Source organism: Mastomys coucha, unplaced genomic scaffold, assembly GCF_008632895.1.
Source record: "Mastomys coucha isolate ucsf_1 unplaced genomic scaffold, UCSF_Mcou_1 pScaffold21, whole genome shotgun sequence".
NCBI lineage: Eukaryota > Metazoa > Chordata > Mammalia > Rodentia > Muridae > Mastomys > Mastomys coucha.
Genome location: NW_022196904.1, coordinates 132875919 through 132893336, shown reverse-complemented (window position 1 = coordinate 132893336; position 17418 = coordinate 132875919). Strand labels below are relative to the sequence as shown.

General features: G+C 49.4%; 1 protein-coding gene and 1 pseudogene across 2 annotated transcripts in view; one reads left to right on the top strand and one right to left on the bottom strand.

Moving 5' to 3' along the window:
* The first annotated feature begins 3838 nt into the window (after window positions 1-3838).
* The window catches only part of Cars1 (cysteinyl-tRNA synthetase 1), a 44347-nt gene continuing 30767 nt past the window's right edge, over window positions 3839-17418 (top strand). Inside the window, exons 1-4 of one of the 2 annotated variants that reach the window (XM_031388985.1) lie at window positions 3839-3947; window positions 11554-11802; window positions 15571-15662; window positions 16955-17043. In XM_031388985.1, coding sequence (XP_031244845.1) covers window positions 3923-3947; window positions 11554-11802; window positions 15571-15662; window positions 16955-17043 — 455 coding nt within the window. In that variant the 5' untranslated portion in view covers window positions 3839-3922. The remainder of the gene's footprint in view (window positions 3948-11553; window positions 11803-15570; window positions 15663-16954; window positions 17044-17418) is intronic. The other variant, XM_031388986.1, reaches the window with a different exon arrangement.
* On the bottom strand, window positions 7156-7709 carry LOC116103267 (annotated as a pseudogene).

The following is a 17418-nucleotide window of genomic DNA, read 5'->3' as shown; positions in this document are numbered from 1 at the left end:
TCTTCTGTGGGACTGCCCTGAGAATTCTATGTTAACAGTAAGCAATGGTTCCTGACCTCTGTTGCTAACTCTGAGGACATCCTATCTGATAAGGCAGCTTCCTTGTGAGAAATTCCAAGCTAAGACAGCTAGGTAATAAATTAGGATATATTGGAACATTGTGCTGGCCAGGAAACAATGCCCAATCTTAGCCATTTACGAATCATTTCTTGGGGTATCTTTATGCCTAAATAAGAAGGTGTGTTGACAATTGGAAAGACTAATCTAGAACACATCTGAGTTAGGAGATGCCAACTGATTGAATACCCAGTAGGCACAAACTCCCTTTGAAGTCATAACACCTCTTGTCCTTAATCAAGCTTTTACCCCCGATATTGCAGATTTTACTGGAGTAGACGAGTGGGCGTGGCATCGGTAGCTGTTTTTTGTTTTGTTTTTAATTTGTAAAAGAGAATCCTGCTCTTAGCTGATGCTAGCCTGGAACTATGTAGCCTAGGCTGCCCTCAAATTTGTGGTAATCCTCCTTCCTCAGTTTCCCAAGTGCTTGGTTTGCAAGCATGTGCCACCATCCTGCTCTCTGTTGTGTGATTAACCAGAGAAGACTGCTTAGACATGAGAGTTTAAGACAACAGAGAATCTTTATTAGCTGGCCAGCAGCTACACTGGGTGTTCAGGATTCCAATGTAGCACTGAGTCTTTCTTAGGATAAGCTTTTAAGCACAAAAACCATGTTTTGGGTTGACATAGTTAACAAGAACAGTTAGAAGCCGAGCTACAGAAGTTATAAATCAAGGTTAGTACATTTGGAGACTTTCCCAAACTTGTATGGATCCTGACGGCTTAGGCCCTAGTTTTCATTTAGCTGGTGTACTGTCTACATGCTGAGTTTTGCAGCCTGAATGGTGCTTTCATCATGGAGTCAATTGTGCTAAAGTCTGGGGCCCTGTTACATACACTTTGGACTTTGGTTTTGAAAGTACTGGTGTTATCGGGCTGGAGAAACAGCTTAGCAGTTAAGAGCCTGGCTACTCTCCCAGTGGACCTGGGTTTGGTTCCCAGGACTCCCATGGCAGCTCACAACTACTGGTATCTCTAGTTCTAATTGTTGGGGGTCTGTTGCCCTCTTCTGGCCTCCTCAGGCACTGAACAGATGTACATGCTGGCAAAACATTTCTACACATAAATAAAAATAAATAAAATCTCAAAAACTTTAAATAGAAAATAAAGTACTGGCAGTAAAAATACAATATTTTTGAGAAAGTTGTGAAGTTAGCAATATATGTTCTGATCAATTTAATATGTATATGTGTGTGTTTTGTGATGGTTTGTATATGCTTGGCCCAGGGAGTGGCACTATTAGGAGATGTGACCTAGTTGGAGTAGGTGTGTCACCATGGGTTTGGGCTTTAATACCCTCATCCTAGCTGCCTGGAAGCCAGTCTTCTAGTGGCCTTCAGATGAAGAGGTGGAACCCTCAGCTCCTGCCTTGATGAGAATGTACAGAACCTCTGAACCTGTAAGTCAATCCCAAACAAATGTTCTTGAAATTTTTAGGCAAATGTATAGAACTAGAAAATATCATCCTGAGTGAGGTAACCCAATCGCAAAAGAACACACGTGGTATGCACTCACTGATAAGTGGGTACTAGTCCAAAAGCTCCAAGTAACCAGGTTACAATTCACAGACCACATGAAGCTCGATGAGAAGGAAGACCAAAGTGTAGCTGCTTCGGTCTGTTTTAGAAGGAGAACAAAATACGAACAGGAACAAATACAGAGATAAAGTGTTGAGCAGAGACTGAAGCAAAGGCCACCCAGAGACTGTTCACCTGGGGATCTGTACCATATACAGTTATCAAACCCGGACACTACTGTGCATGCCAAGAAGTGCTTGCTGAAAGGTGCCTGATTTGGCTTTCTCCTGAGAGGCCTTGCCAGAACCTTACAAATACAGATGTGGATGTTAGCAGCCAACCATTGGACTCAGTTCAGGGTTCCTAATAGAGAAGAAGAGACTGAAGGAGTTGAAGGGGTTTGCAACCCTATAGGAAGAATAATAGTATCAACCAGCCAGACTCCCTAGAGCTCCCAGAGACTAAGCCATCAACAAAAGAGTACACTTGGTTCCAGTTGCATATGTAGCAGTGGGAGGATAGGTCCTTGGTCCTATGCAGGCTCTATAGATGCCCCGGTGTAGGGGAATAGAGGGTGAGGAGGTGGGAGTGGGTGGGTGGGTGGGTGGAGGAACACTCTCATAGAAGCAAGGGGAGGGAGAATGTGATAGGGTGTTTCCAGGAGGGAGGGAAACCGGTAAAGGAGATAACATTTGAAATGTAAATAAAGAAAATATCCAATTAAAAAAGAAATAGGGGGTTGCCTTGGTCATGGTGTCTCTTCACAGCAGTAAAAACCTAACTAAGATCTATGTGATAGGTTATTTCTCTGCTGCCTGTGAAATGAGCCAATTCAAGTCAGATTAGACTACATATAGGCAGGTTTATTAGGAAGTTACACTCTCAGGCGAAAGTTCATTGGCCCTAAGGACTGAGGCCAGGGAAGTCACCATGGTGGGGGAGGAGAGAAAAAGAGAAAGACGAAAGACAGGCACAGAGGGAGAAAACAAGGAGAAGGAGAAATGAGGAAGACAAAAACATCTGGATTATATAGGGAGGAGCCTCTTGGGGAAGGGCAGTCCAACCCCTGAGCTGGAAAGTTCAGGGTTGGGGCATGGGTATGCCAAGTAGGGAATGAGGAATGCTGGGAGAACCTGAAGGCCAGGTCTGCTTTGAAATATAAAATTTGCACCTCAGCCCCTTGTTCCAGGGTCCATAACCAAACAATATATATTACCGTGTATTTTTCATTTTATTTATTTATTTATGTTGAGACAGAGTCTCCTTAATGTAGCCATGGCTGACCTGGAACTCACTGAGATCTGACTCCTGAGTTTCCAGGATTAAGACCACAATTGCAAAACATATATATATTATATTTTTTTTGCCTTATTTATTTTCATTGTATTTATTTCCCTGCACACACACACACACACACACACACACACGCACACGCACACGCGCACACGCACACGCGCGCGCACACACACACACACACACACACACACACACATTTTTTTCACCACATGCATGCAAAGCCCACGAAGGCCAAGAGAGGGTTAGGATCCCCTGGAACTGCAGTTACAATCGATTGTGAGCAGTTGTGAGTGCTAGAAATCAAGCCTGCGTCCTCCAGAAGAGCAGCCGTGCTCTTGACCACTGAACCATCTCCCAACCTCAAAACCGAGCTTTTTTTAAAAAAATATTTTGAGACAGGGTCTCACTATATAACTGGCTATGTTTTTAAAATAATTCTTTTCATTTCTTCTCACAAACCTCCTTCTGATGGAGTGTCTTGGGAGGCGACATCATACACACAGGAAAGAAAAGGATTTAAGAATGTGTAACAGGATCCACCTGTTTCCTGGCTTTGTGGCCTTTTGGAGAGTGTCTCAGACAACAGCGTCTTCCCAGCCCCTCAATTCGCTGAGTCCCTTGCCACGCCCCTTCCTTGCATCTCCTTAACCTTTACTCGCTTCGCCCCGCCCCTCTACCCAGTTCCTCGCCCCTCCCATTCCCTCGTTCCGTCCCTGGTCCCCAGGGCCCCTGGTCCCGCCCCTCCCAGCCCTCTTCAGCAGCCCGGGTTAGAGCTCCTCACTGGCTGAGCCCTTTGGTGTCCACGAGTTAAGTTCCACGCCCGCTTAAATCAGAGTATTCTCCCATCATGCCCCACGCCGGCGTCAGTTTGCAGTTGCCTAGCTACAGGACGTGCCCGGAAGATGACTGGTGGGGCGGGACTTCCGGTGCCGCGGTTGCATCAGATTCTGGAAAGCGTCTGTGGCGGCAGCCGTGGTTCTTGATTCCCAGTGATGGCAGGTTCCTCCGCGGAGCAGGGTGAGGTTTGCGGGATGACTGTGGGGCTCTGGGGACCGCATGGCCCGAGTGGGCAATACCAGGCTGGGGCTGTGTGGGCAGCATGGTCCAAGGAGACAGTGCCCAGGCCGGTGCTGTGGCGATAGAAGTGGAACGAGTGGGTAATGCCAAGCGAGGCTGGAGTTGGGGGCAACCTAATCCAGGGACTCAGTGCCCAGGTCGGGTCTGTGGGGAAAGGCATGGACTAAGTGGGCAGTGCCAGACCAGTGATCTGAGGGTAGCGATGACCCAAATGGGCAGTGGCAGGCAAAGGCTGTTGGGCAGAGGATCCCTGAGCGGGAAGTGACCAGCTAGGGCTCTAGAGCGGAGGCTCTTTGGTGGGGCAGTGGCTAGGTCAGGACTCTAGGAACAGTGCATGCCCAGGTGAGCAGTGACAGGCTAGAGATCTGGATTTGGCAGTAGCTGGAGTGGCCAGAGATGGATCCTCAGGTGGGTAGTATCCAGTCCAGGGCTCTGGGGTTCTCAGGTAAGACTGTGGGGACAGCTGTGGCCCAAGTGAGCAGTGCCAAAGCAAAGCCCTGAGGATGGCCAGCATCTCAGAGGACAGTGGCAGACCAGGACCTGGGGGTGGCTGCCATGACTCCATGAAGCTAGAGTACTGCATACTAGGACCTGACTCCTGTTTTGTAAGCTCCCCCCTTCCTCCGCTTCAATTTCATGATTGGGTTAAGGCTAGTCGCCTTGGATACTCAGCAGTAGGAGAGATGGTCCTGAATCAAATAGCCTGACTCCAGCTGGGGTCTGGATGAGACCTCACCTCTCCCTCCTTCTGCCCTGGCTGGACTTTGGGGGTGAGGCAAAGGCCCAAAGATTGTTTTGGTCTTTTGCCCAAGCAGGTGGGCGGAAGGGCACACGAGGTTGGTACTTAGGGAAGTAGGGCAGAGGAAGCAAGGACTCCATGTACACATACATGAAAGAGCTTGGGGTTTTATGAAGGCTTTAATCTCCAGTGTGGTCAGAAGTCACCACAGGGACCTGTCCACTCAGAGCATCACTCTCAGAGCATCATTGGCAACCTACTTTATTACCAATTGGGAGACTCCCTCAGAAGGCAGTCACTTATGTCACCCCAGTGTAGACCTGGGCCTTGGCAGATCTCTGAAGAGCAGTGTCTTTTCTCAATGTCTTTTTAGCAAGTGGGTTTTAGAAAGAGCAGAGACCTTGGTCCATATCCTGAAAGATCAGAAGCAAGCCTTCAGTGGCGGAATGCTTGGTGTCGGGTTTAGTCTCTGTGATGAAGGCAGAAATTAGATGTAAGTTCTGACTTCTCAGTTACCTGTCTCCAGTTTAGGGTATACCAAGCAAGATCTCTCAGGCATCCTGTGGTGCTCTGTGGTTCCTGTGGCCTTGCTGGGTTCTAGGTAGGTGGTTCTGATCACCTGAATACTCAAGTGACAAGACTGCTTAGCATGTTCCTAGTGATAGTGGTACCTAGCTTTGTATTCCAGCATTCCACTCAACTGACAGGCCTAGATTCTAGCTGCTTCACCACCTACAGCAGCATATAGGGGTCCGCCTAGACGACTATAACACAGCAGCATGGCCAGCAGCTCCACCCTGAGCTGCCCAACAGGTCTAAGATCACAACTGTGCCCATACTCACAATACAGGAAATGTTTCCTGCCACTGAGGGTGGTATAGTCATTGAATGAGTTCATAGGAAGAACCTGGAACAGTGCCTGGTGTGTAAGGACCAGGTCTGTCAAGAATGAGACTCTGCGACTCCATCCATCCATCTATCCATCCAATCGAGACAGAGTTTCATATCGCCCAGGCTGGAATTCCTGATCCTTCTGTCTCCTACAGGGATGGCAGGTATCAAAACACTGTGTCTAGCTTCCTCTTTGGCCTTTTTTTGTTTGTTTGTTTGTTTGTTTCGAGACAGGGTTTCTCTGTATAGCCCAGGCTGTCCTGGAACTCACCCTGTACACCAGGCTGGCCTCGAACTCAGAAATCCGCCTGCCTCTGCCTCCCAAGTGCTGGGATTAATGGCGTGTGCCACCACCACCTGGCCCTCTTTGGCTTTTAAATAAAAACGTATATATGGTGTACAGATCTCAAGGGAGATGACAAGTCCTGAGGGAAGATGACCTAAGAGTCAGAACTTCCACGAAAATCCAGGAATGGGCACCATGAAAATCCAGGAATGGGCGGTGGTTGGGTGTGGTGGCATGTGCCTGTCATTCAGTAATTTTAGTGCTCCAGAGGCAGAGGTAAGGGGATCTCTGGGAATTCAAAGCCAGTCTGGTCTAAGTAGCAAGTTAGAGGCCCGTCATAAATAATAGATACATAGTGAAACTTTGTCTTAAACAAATTAACAAAAAAGAAATAAAGAAAAAAGAGACTCAGGGAAGATAGCCACTTTCCTCAAATCCAACAAAGCTATGTGTGGGTCCACATCAGTAATTCTTACACCCTGGGAGATGAGGCAAGAGGATTACCAGTTTGAGACCAGTCTGGACTACATGGGATCCTGTCTCAAACAACATAAAGCCACTCAGGAGCTGGAAAGCCACAGAACAGAGAGGGCATCTTTGAGGGCATCTGGGTGACTTGCTTTTCCTTTCCTGTTTTCTCAGAAGGTGGCCGAAGCTCTGAATGACATGGGGCACAATGTCACTCAGAGTATGGGATAGCAGGCTTATTTCAGGACCTCTGATAGGTGGAACTCATCTCAGATGCTAGATTTTTCCCATAGTTTAATCACATAGTCTTCCTAATCATACCTAACATGTACTCTGCCTCAGTACAAGTCCCAGTGCAACTGTAATGGCACCTGTGTTCTGTGTGACCCTTCCAGTGTAGATGAGCACCCTGAAGACTAGAGAAGTGAAGTGATTCAGTCTGCCATTACCACAGCTAGAGACAGGGCCAGGTACCCCTTGGTGCAGGGACTTCAGCTACCATGCAGAAACTCTTTTTCAGAATCTCTTAGAATGACCAGGTTGGTTCCAGTTTCCAGGTATAGGAGGTAGAAAACAGCAAAATAGACCCCCCCTTTTTTTCCCCTGTTTCAAAATGCTTTATTTTTACTTGGTCCAAGACTTGGGAGAGGCTCCAGGGTAGTTACAAAGCTGCCTAGTGGCTTGAGAGATTCATTCAGGTGGAGGTCCTGAGGCTGACTGGTGCAGAGCAGAAGGGGGAGCCCCTTGGAAGGCACAGAGGCCTCCTAGTCGTGCTTGAGAGTGAGGTGCTCAAAGAGATACTCGCCCAGAGATGCCTGGGACAGGCCAGTGTGCGCTGGTTGTGGCCCTGCCAGCCTACAGAGGTTGGTCAGGTGGTTGCCCATCTTCTTGATGAGCTTCACCTCCTTATCCAGGAAGTGGCTTTCCAAGAAATCACAGAGGTGAGGGTCTATATACGGGCAGAACCCAGAACATGCAGATTCAAGAGGGCCTGGTTCAGGTTCTTCTCCAGGGCCAAGGCTACTTCCATGGCCTCCTAGGTTTTACCCCATTCATCTTGAGATGACTTCTGCACATCCTGGAAGAGTGCACGGCCCCCACGATTGTTCTGCAACTTGAGGAGACGCTTGGTGCCCTCGTGCTTCTCCTCAGCCAATTTGCAGAAGAAGTGGCCTACACCCTCCAAAGCCACATCATCCCGATCAAAAAGGAAGCCCAGAGACAGGTAGATGTAGGAGGCCTGCAGGTGCAAGTTGACCAGGCGGTTCATGGCAGCTTCCACTTCGGTGGAATAGTTTTGACAAATCTGAGAGGTCATGGCTGATCTGGAATATGGGGCTAATCTCAAAGATAGTGCTGGCTGGTCTTAGGAGCCGAAGGCAGTGAGGAGATGGTCCCAGAGGCTGCGATTGGAGAGACTTGTAAGGTGGCTGGAAGCTAATAAAGTGGAAGTCCCCGATCTGTTCCGTCCAAACACTGTTGAAGCAAGACACAGATCCATGGGACCTCCAAGGCGCTGCCAAAATGGACCTTTTTTGTTTGTTTTTTGTGTTTGGATTTTCAAGACAGGGTTTCTCTGTGTATATCCCTGACTGTATTGGAACTCACTCTGTAGACCAGGCTGGCCTCGATCTCAGAAATCTGCCTGCCTCTGCCTCCCAAGTGCTGGGATTAAAGGCGTGTGCCACCACCTCCCGGTTCAAAATAGGCCTTTTAGAAGGATACAGATATTTGCTTATCTGTGGACTTATGTTCCTGGGATGTTATTCATGGCAGTAGCCTCTGAATATATGAGCTTCTAGCATCTTGAGCAGCAGCTCTTGGTGGCAGTAGAGTGGGAACCCCATAGAAAACATATGGGAAAGGAGAAGCAGGAACAGCTAGAGGGCCCTAGGGATGCTTTTGCAGGGAGGAAACAATCTGCAGGTGTGGCTACTGTTGGGACATCTGCAAGGTGAGGGCTTTGAGGGACACTTAGCAATAGTGGCTGTAGTAGACAGAAGGTCAAGAGCAAGTGACGATGTAGCCCCCTGTCATGTCAAGGCTTACCTTCTGGGAGCTTAGGGGGCTGCTCCGACAAATGCTTTCTTCCAGTGTACTTGAAAGGGGTTAGGGACAGGTATGAAGGCTGGTGGGAAGAGCCAGGCAGGATGCTGCCTTCCACATATTAGGACTATGGGTCATTGGAAGTGACGTTTGCTTCTTCATTGTGCTGAATGCGAGCTCCTGTGCAGTCTCAGTGGCTGTTTGGCAGAGTCCGTGGCTGTGTCAGTTACTGTCCACCTTTGGGACAGTCCCACCACCAGAGGGCTCTGCCCTTTGTATGTTCAGGGGATGAGCTGCAGGTCTGCCCTTCTGTGGAGGCAGAGTAGTTTTAGTTTGCGAGTGATGTGTGAAGGGTCCTGGTGACATCAAATTTACAGAGTGGGCCTGGGAGGAATTCTTTTGTTGTCAAGCAATGAACAGCTGGAGGGTGGCTTAACCAACTCCCCTGAGAAAGCTCCCCTGTTCTAGACATTTCCTCCAGGACTGTCTGCACAGCTCCAGTTGGACCACCTTACACATTCTCAGTTCCCCTTCACACCTGGCCAGGCTTTGCTTCCTCACAGTGGTCTGGGCTGCACTCCACGGAGCCTTTGGGATCCTGTGGTCTGGCACATTCCTCCAGGGAGCCTCTGGAGTACTTCAATGATTACAATCATCGTAATGCAGGAGCAATTACAGTAATGACAGCAGCAAGCCTGGTGCTGGCTTTTTGCCAGAGGTTGGTAAAGCATGTTAAGTGTAATTGCACTTAGTGCTCCAAGGCTTTATGAGGCCTTCTGGTGTTATTAAGTGTGGTTCCTTCTGAAGAGGGCAGGTGCTTAACCTGCTGGCCAGGCCCATCTCCCAAAGCGCTCTGCAGCCCGGTGCTATTTCCCAACACTGGCCATTGCAATTATCATTAGGGAACCCCGTGGGTACTTAGGAAAACGAGCTATGAAGTAAAATATTTGGAGTTCTCTTGGGCATGGCTCCGTGGTGCTCAGGGACTGCTAGGTGGGACTGTCTTCTTGGGTAGCCTCTTTACCTGGGAAAAGATGTCTGTCCTGCTCATTCCACTCAGGTCAGGTGGTCTGGAGACAGTGTCATGAGAATGCAGTTGGAGGGCCCTCTTGATAGAGCAGAAGGCCCAGATCTAGCTCTTTCACCTTGGCTGAGGGGCTGGAACAAGGAGCTGTTATTCTTCAAAGCCCACAACTGGGTCCTGAGAGCCCCTTGCTTAAAGAAAGAAAGGAAACTGAAACTGGGAATTGTAAAAGTAACTTTTATTCTCCTGCAGTAATTGTTATCACGAGGCTTACTGCCTCGGTCTACTAATCTAGGCCTAGAATGTTTTCAGTCTGAGACTTACTGCTGAATAAGCTCACTCTTTATAGTTCCTTCTGAACTAGCTGGCTGGTTCAACTCAGCTATTCTGGCTCAAACTCCTCTCCAAGCTGACTGTTTCAATCTGCCTTCTCTCTCTTGGCCTCTCCTGAGTAGCTCTGCTTGGCCTCATACTAACTTTGGCACTATGTTCTAATCTTCTGGCTCATTCTGTCTTCACCTGTCTCTGTAAAACTCTCCTGGTAAAATTGCCTCCTCCCTTTTTTCTCTCAGCGCTGCCCCTTAAGGAGCTTCTCTTTCCTCTCTCTTCTTGTGAGAGTTGGGCATATCCTATTCTGTCAAATCTTTGTCTGCTTCATCACTGTGTCTGCCATACAACTTGACATCATTTTCAAACATGGATGCATCCTTCTACAAACTAACTCTACCTTCATTGCTTGGAATTAAAGGTGTGTACTAAGGGCTGAGCACTAAGGGAAAGATACAAGGCTTGCAGTGTGTCCTAGGGTTTCTACTGCTGTGATAGAATACCATTACCAAAAAACACCTGGGGAAGAAAGGGTTTATTTCTTCAACTCTCAGGTGACATTCGCTGAAGGAAGTAGGGTAGGAACTCAAAACAGGGCAGGAACCTGGCTTGCTCCTCAGGACTTCCTCAGCCTGCTTTCTTACACATCCCAGGACTGCCTACCCTGGAATGGCACCACAATAGGCTAGCTCTCAATAACTAATTCAGAAAATATGCCACAGGCTTGCTCCTAGGCCGTTCTGGTGGCAGAAGGTTCCCAACTGAGGTTCCCTTTTCCTAAACGACTAGCTTACACCAAGTTGACATAAAACTAGATAGGACATGATGTAAAAGTCCAGCCACGATAGAAGCTGGAAGAGTTCTGTCCTCCTGGAGCTCGTGCAGAACACTGCCTGGAGTCTATCCACTCTCAGGGGTGTGGGTGATGGCAGTCATAGCTGTTACACCCTTTATAGCAAGTGCCCCAGCGGAGGGGTCAGGTGTCCTCAGAACATTTCCTCCTGGCAGCCCCAAGCACTCTTAGTGGGTTTGGAGAACCTAGGGAAAGATATGGTATTTCGCTTCTGGAAGCCATGCTTGTTCCAGTCTGCAGGCATATGCATGTCCATGTCATATGCTGAGGGCTCTTCAGCTGCTGCTCTCTCTGTAGCATACAAGTAGCCATTTTATTAATTGATTAGTTTATTTTGTGGTGCTGGGCATCAAACCCAGAGCCTTATACTTGCTAGTGAGTACTCTGAGCTACATCTCCCAGAGATTCGCCTGCCTCTGTCTCTGCTGGAATTAAAGGTGTACATCAAAAATGCCTGACCCAAGTTAGTCATTTTAAAGTACACAATCCCTGGCATTAACATCACTCATGGTACTGCAGACCACCTCAGTATACATGTGAAGCCTTTCCTTAAGGCTCGAGGAGGGAACCTGACCTGCTCCACTGTCAGCTTGCCATCCTCCTGCCAGCCACTTCTCCGCATGCCCACCCTGTGGTCCTTCCTTTTCTGGATGTTTGACATGCAGGAAAGGGCTTTGACAAACACAGCTGTCTGGCTCTTGTTTCTTGGCAGCTTTCTGTGTGCATGCCTGACATCCTGTGACCTCTTCGTTTTTCTATCCCATGCCCTCTTGCCTGCCCTGTCTGATGTTGCATCTCCCCTACTCGCTTGCCTGACATGTGCTCTTCTTCTGCCTGCTTGCTTGCCTGCCTGCCTGATGTCATGGGTTGCCTGCCCTCTGGCCTGACATCCTGTGCCCTCTGTCTTTGCAGCTGTCGACTACAGGTCCATTCTGAGCATTAGTGACGAGGCAGCCAGGGTGCAGGCCCTGGACCAACACCTCAGCACGCGTAGCTATATCCAGGGGTACTCCCTATCCCAGGCAGATGTGGACGTGTTCAGGCAGCTCTCAGCCCCTCCTGCTGATTCAAGGCTCTTCCACGTGGCTCGGTGGTTCAGGCACATAGAAGCGCTCCTGGGTGGCTCCCAAGGCAGAGGAGAGCCCTGCAGGCTTCAAGCAAGTGAGTAACAGCAGTGAACCTGTGCTCCAAGGTCAAGGACATGAGGTGCTACAGGGCAGTGGATATCCTGCTGGAGACTCACCTCCATATTTCAGTCAAGTGTTCCTGTGGGGCAGAAGCCATGCTTGTTGGGTCTAGTCTGATGAAGTCATGTAGTCAACATGTTATGGCTCAGCGCCACCTTTGGGACCACTTCAGGGCCACACTGGATGCTGCTCCAGGCCTGTCTTGGGGGTCCCACTAATGATCTGATGGTAGTGGCTCATGGTTCTTGTCTTTAGTCCCATAGGCTACATTTGTTTCTCTTCAGGTGCAATGTCACTAAATGTTGGAGCTGTATTCAGTGATAGTGAACTTTCAAAAAACACGTAAGTCTCCTATCTGCTTTGAGATGAAGTCAGTCATGTCTGTGGGTGCTGCTGTGGGCACAGTTGTTAGGATGGGGAGATGGTTTGTCATCTTGATCTAGCCATATGGGAGTGCTCCCGTCTGTGGGTGCTCCTTTCTGAAGTTGCCTGAGGCCCTTGAGCCCCAGATTCCCTTGATGTAATACACTTCTCCTTTATGTGGCGAGGGCTGAGTGCTGACTTATGGTAGTCCCTGCTGGTGGCCTCCTTGGGGCTTTGCAGGCTTGGGTTTGGAACTTGGAGCATGTTGAAGGGTCTCCTAGGATCAGGCGATGTCTTCAGTTTTCTGGATTATCCCAAGTAAAACCCTGCTCCAGCCTAGGAGGTGTGGCTGCATAGATAGTCTTCCTGGACCTCTGCTATTCCTGGGTCCAGCACTATGTCCTGAGTGTCAACTGTGTTCCAGATGTCACAGGTAGCACCAGGTGTCTTCTTCAAAGGTTGCAGGGAGTCAGATTGAACACTGTGCCCCAACTCCAAGTTATGACAGTAGGAAGGAGATCAGGGACGAGCCCTGGCCTCAACAGCCAGCCATCTAGGCTTCATTTATGGTCCTGGGAAGAGCCAAATAGACACATCCGTGCCAGTGGACACAGCAGAGCATTGCTTCACAGGGGCCTCATGACCCATGAAGAGAAGGGCCTCCCACTACAGGTAGCCACTATCTACTGAGGCTTCTCTGAGGGATGCTGTTGAATGGAAGATGGACCAAGGACAACACTAACAGGGTTGTCCTGCTTCCTCTAGCCCCATAGCTGCCCACAGGGCCATGAGGACCATGTAATCTTGTGAAGAAAATGTATTAGATCAGATCTCTTAAGTAGAAACATGCATCAGCATGGCTGGGGGAGAAGGAGGCTGCAGCTGGGTGGCCCGTAACCGTTTACTGGCTTTTGGCAGGCCCAGGCTCCAGAGTCCAGTGTCTGCCTCCACACAGCTATGACGATTAGAATTCTCCCTGTCCTGGGTGTCTTCTAAAGCATGCCCTCCAAGTGAGAGAGAGCACTTCCTCACTTCAAGTCTAAAACATAGCCCACCATTCTTACTGCTTGCTGCTCTATGCATAAAACTGTCACATCTTGTCTTCATCACCCTTGCCTTCTCAAGGCTGAGGCCTTTAGCAGCAAAGTATCCTCTCAAACATGGAAAATGTCTATAAGTTATTTTTAGCCTTCAGATTTCCCTTCTGAGGAGCCAGCCCACTTCCCCCGATCCTTTGTCACCCCGTGTGGTTCAGCATGGAGGGCCACTTCATCCTAGGGCTTTGAGCTTGCTTAAGGGCTCTCACCTGGACATGGGGCTCAAGCTCCTATATTACCTCACACTCTTGGGGCTGGCCGTTGCTGGAGGTCTTTGGACCTCCAGCCTCTTGCATCCTGTGCTGTCTGTTTTACAAAGCTGCCTGTTTTGTAATCAGTGACACTTTCAGTACCAGGACCCATGCCACCATGGGTGCCTGGCCTGGAGTGGGACTGTTTCAGAAGAAACCTAAACAGGCTGTCAACACCTGGGAAACTGCTGTGGGTTGTTGGGTTGTCCGTTCAGGGGGAGCCTAACAACCTCACCTGAGTGCTCTGCTGACCCAGAGAACCTGTGCAAGGCAGGCTGTTGTGTATCTTGCCGTGTTGCACCTTTTTCCAATCCAGAATGTGTCTCTGCCAGATGAGCTTAAAGCCTGTCACAGACTGTGGGGCTGTGGCAGCCTTCCGTGTAGCAGCCCTTGGTAGTGTCTCTTCTTGTGAGAATCCAGCAGCACTTCCATTTTTGGTGTCATCTTTGGGTCTTTTGAGGAAGGACAGTTTCAGAATCCTGCATCACTGTGAGATACTTCCTGGTCAGGTGCTAGTGTGCTCAGGGTAAGCTGAGACCATGCTTGGTGTCTGGTGAAGGTTTGGAGTTCTCCTCCATCCCAGCCTATGCCTACTTGTGATGGGATCCCACACTTACCTGGAGGAAGGAGCTCCTGCTTATTGCTGACCGATGTCACCTCCCTCATCTACTCCCATGCAGTGATGGTCCTTCCCCTTATCCTTAGCCAGTTAATTACCTACCAGTCTCTTTTATTCTGTCTAGTGTGATCTGAGCAAGAATGGGGCCTGGAGATGACCTGTGCCCATAACAAATTTCTCTGTGACTCTTAAAGCAGAATCAACAGGTAGACTTGCCAAGATATGGTGTCACTTATAATCAATTTTGCACAAGAGTCAGAAGTGGCCAGAGGCAAGAAAAGTGTCCATGGTGAGAGAAGACCAGGGCCAGGTCAGCTCAAGACTTTCCACCTTGCTCAGCCGAGGTGAGCGGGGGCTGAGGGACTGGACACCAAGGTGCATTGCGGTCTGCCACAGGTGGCCCAGTGAGATCCATCCATACTCGCAGACCTGCATAGGAGAGCAACACAGGGCCTGGCTCTCGGCAGGACTAAGGAGGAGGGCAGGTTTGCCCGACAGAGCATGGGCAGGCTGTGGATGATCACATGGTGGTCCTTCCTGGTGGGCTTCCATCAGCTCTTCTGGACTGAGATTGTGAGGTTTGAAGCATCACCCTGTGACATCTCAGAGTACCCAGGCATGCAGATTAGGGACAGCCTTTCTAGAAACAGGTCTGTCTTCAGGGAAAGACTTTTTCAGGCCTCAGATACATGCTAGGGAGTGACTGTGTCAAATGGTATCTAGAGAACAGGCACTGCCTGGGAGAAAGGCTGGGGAAAGAGCCTGCCAAGCTAGTGTGGCCCAGCCTGGGTCAGGGTGGGGGTGCAACAGACTTGTATCCAGAGGTTAGGGTCAGTCTAGCTGTGGGGCCAAGTCAGATTTGATGCCAAGGGCAGAGACAAGCAGGGGCTGGAGGCCATTCTCACCTTGACCTTTGTTGCACCTAGTGACTTGGAGGTGGCCTATGTGTCACAAAGTGTCCACAGACTCTTACCTTGCCCAGGCAAAGGATCCTGAGAGCTGGGGGCAACCAGGGTTGCAGTGCCACTGCCACCTCATAATCAGAGCCTATAGAGACCCAGAGGCATGGACAGCATTGTGTGACTAGATGGGGATGGGCGCATGGCCAAGGGGTGGTGGGAGGTGCATGGTATACCACGTGGGTGTTCTTGAGTCTCTGTGGAAGTCTTGTTTGTTGGGATGCAGCAGTAGAATGTGAACTGAAAATCACAAACCACATGCCTTTAAGCCCAGCACTGAGGAGGCTGAGGCCAGCCTGAGCTACATGGGAAGTTCCAGAACAGCTGAGGCTATAAAGTGAGAATCTGTCTCAAAAGCACAAGTGCCATTGTTCAACCCTGGTGTTGAAACCCAGAGGTGACCCGCTTATATTTGGGTGCTGCCATGTGACCCGTTTGTTTTTCTGCCTCCAGGTAAAGGCCGGCGAGTGCAGCCTCAGTGGTCTCCCCCAGCAGGGACTGAGCCCTGCAGGCTTCGCCTGTACAATAGCCTCACCCGGAACAAGGTAAGAAAGTTAAGGTGCCTGTGCCCTTGCAGGGCACCTCATAGTCTGTTAACCACATGGCTCCCGTGTTCCCTCAGTGTGGGCTCAGAGCCCTCCTGTTACTCCAGTGCTGTGCTATGGCCTCTGCATCTTCTGTTACTCCTCTGCCTGACAGAGCTGTGCTCTGAAACTAGCACACAGATGCCTTGTGCACGATGCTTTGGGGAAGCCTGCCTGCTGGCCTCCCAGCATTGGCCAGGCCTGAGTGTTCAAGGTCACAACAGCCAAGCCTAGTGCTGGCTATCATACACTGTCCTAAGCCAAGATTAGGCAAAGTGGCAAACCCAGCAGGTGGTGTTGGAGCCCAGCATGTGCCAGGAAGCCAGTACAGCCTCTTAACCTGATGGATTCCTCATGGTTTGTTATACTTAGCTCACACCCATAGTGGCACAGGCTTCAGAAAGCTCTTCAGTTGTGGAATGGGTATTTTTATTTTTTTATGTTTTACTTCTAATTATGTGTATATATGTGTGTCTATGTGGAGGTATGAGCATGTGAATACAGTGCCCACAGAGGCCAGAGGCTTCAGGCCCCTTAGAGCTGAAGTTACAGATGGCTGTGAGCCACCCAGCATGGGTACTGGGAACTGAATTCAGGTCCGTCAAAGCAGTGTACACTCATCTCTCCAGCACCCTGGCTGAGTATTTGATCACGTGCTCAGCAAGCAGGAGACACGTCTGGGACAGGCCCCATCTGCTTATGTAACTCGCCGACAGTGACACCCCCAGAGAAGTCTGAGTATTTGGATGCTCTGGCCCTTAAGCCAGGCTCCTCTGGGAGGGATAGACCTTGGCTTGCTGAAGAAGATGGTATCAGTGCCAATCTCCCAAGGTGGTTGTCTAGAGCAGGTAGGATTCAGGCTAGTATTGTTAGCTGTAATTTTTGCTAAGCTGGCATTTTCATAATAGCAACTCTGAGGAGGAGGAGGAGAAGAAGGAGAAGGAAGGGGAGAAGAAGGAAGGTTCCAGAGAGGGAGTGGGTGAGGACACCTCACCAGGCTCTCACTACACAGCTTACTGAATGCCATGACTTTATCAGTAAAACAGGAGATAGGAGGGTCTTGCTGATTGTGGCTCAGGCCTTTCATCCAGGTATTGGGAGGTGGAGGTAGGAGGATTGTGAACTCAAAGCCAGATTCTGACTCACAAATAAATGGCCCTCAGCCATCAGTTAGCTTGCTATCTGTGGCTCCTCTTGCTGTGCTGTGGAGTGTCTTGAGTTTCTGGTGATGGCATTCCTTGTTTTTTAACAAGGATGTATTTATACCTCAAGATGGGAAGAAGGTGACGTGGTACTGTTGCGGGCCGACTGTCTATGATGCGTCTCACATGGGACATGCCAGGTGGGTCTCATGCTGGGGATCTGAAGGCAGCAGAAAGGGGAAGTACACAGAACCCATGGTTGCCATCCTGGAATCTACCCAGACACTGTCTCTATCCCAGTGGACATGTGATGTATACATGACATGCAAACCTAAGGTGTAGTGAGCCGTGACCCCTTCCCTGACCCACACAGATATACACGTTAATGATGTGACTTTTAAGAGTTGATGGCTGATGGGGTAAAAGCTATGAGCCTGCCCCTAACAAGCTGAATTTCTTTAGCCCAGGTGCCTGGTCCAGAAGTGCTGAGGGTGCAGGTTTTCAGATTTTGATCTATTTTCATATAAATGGGAGATCTTGGGGATGGAACCCATATTAAAACTTAGCATTTACTT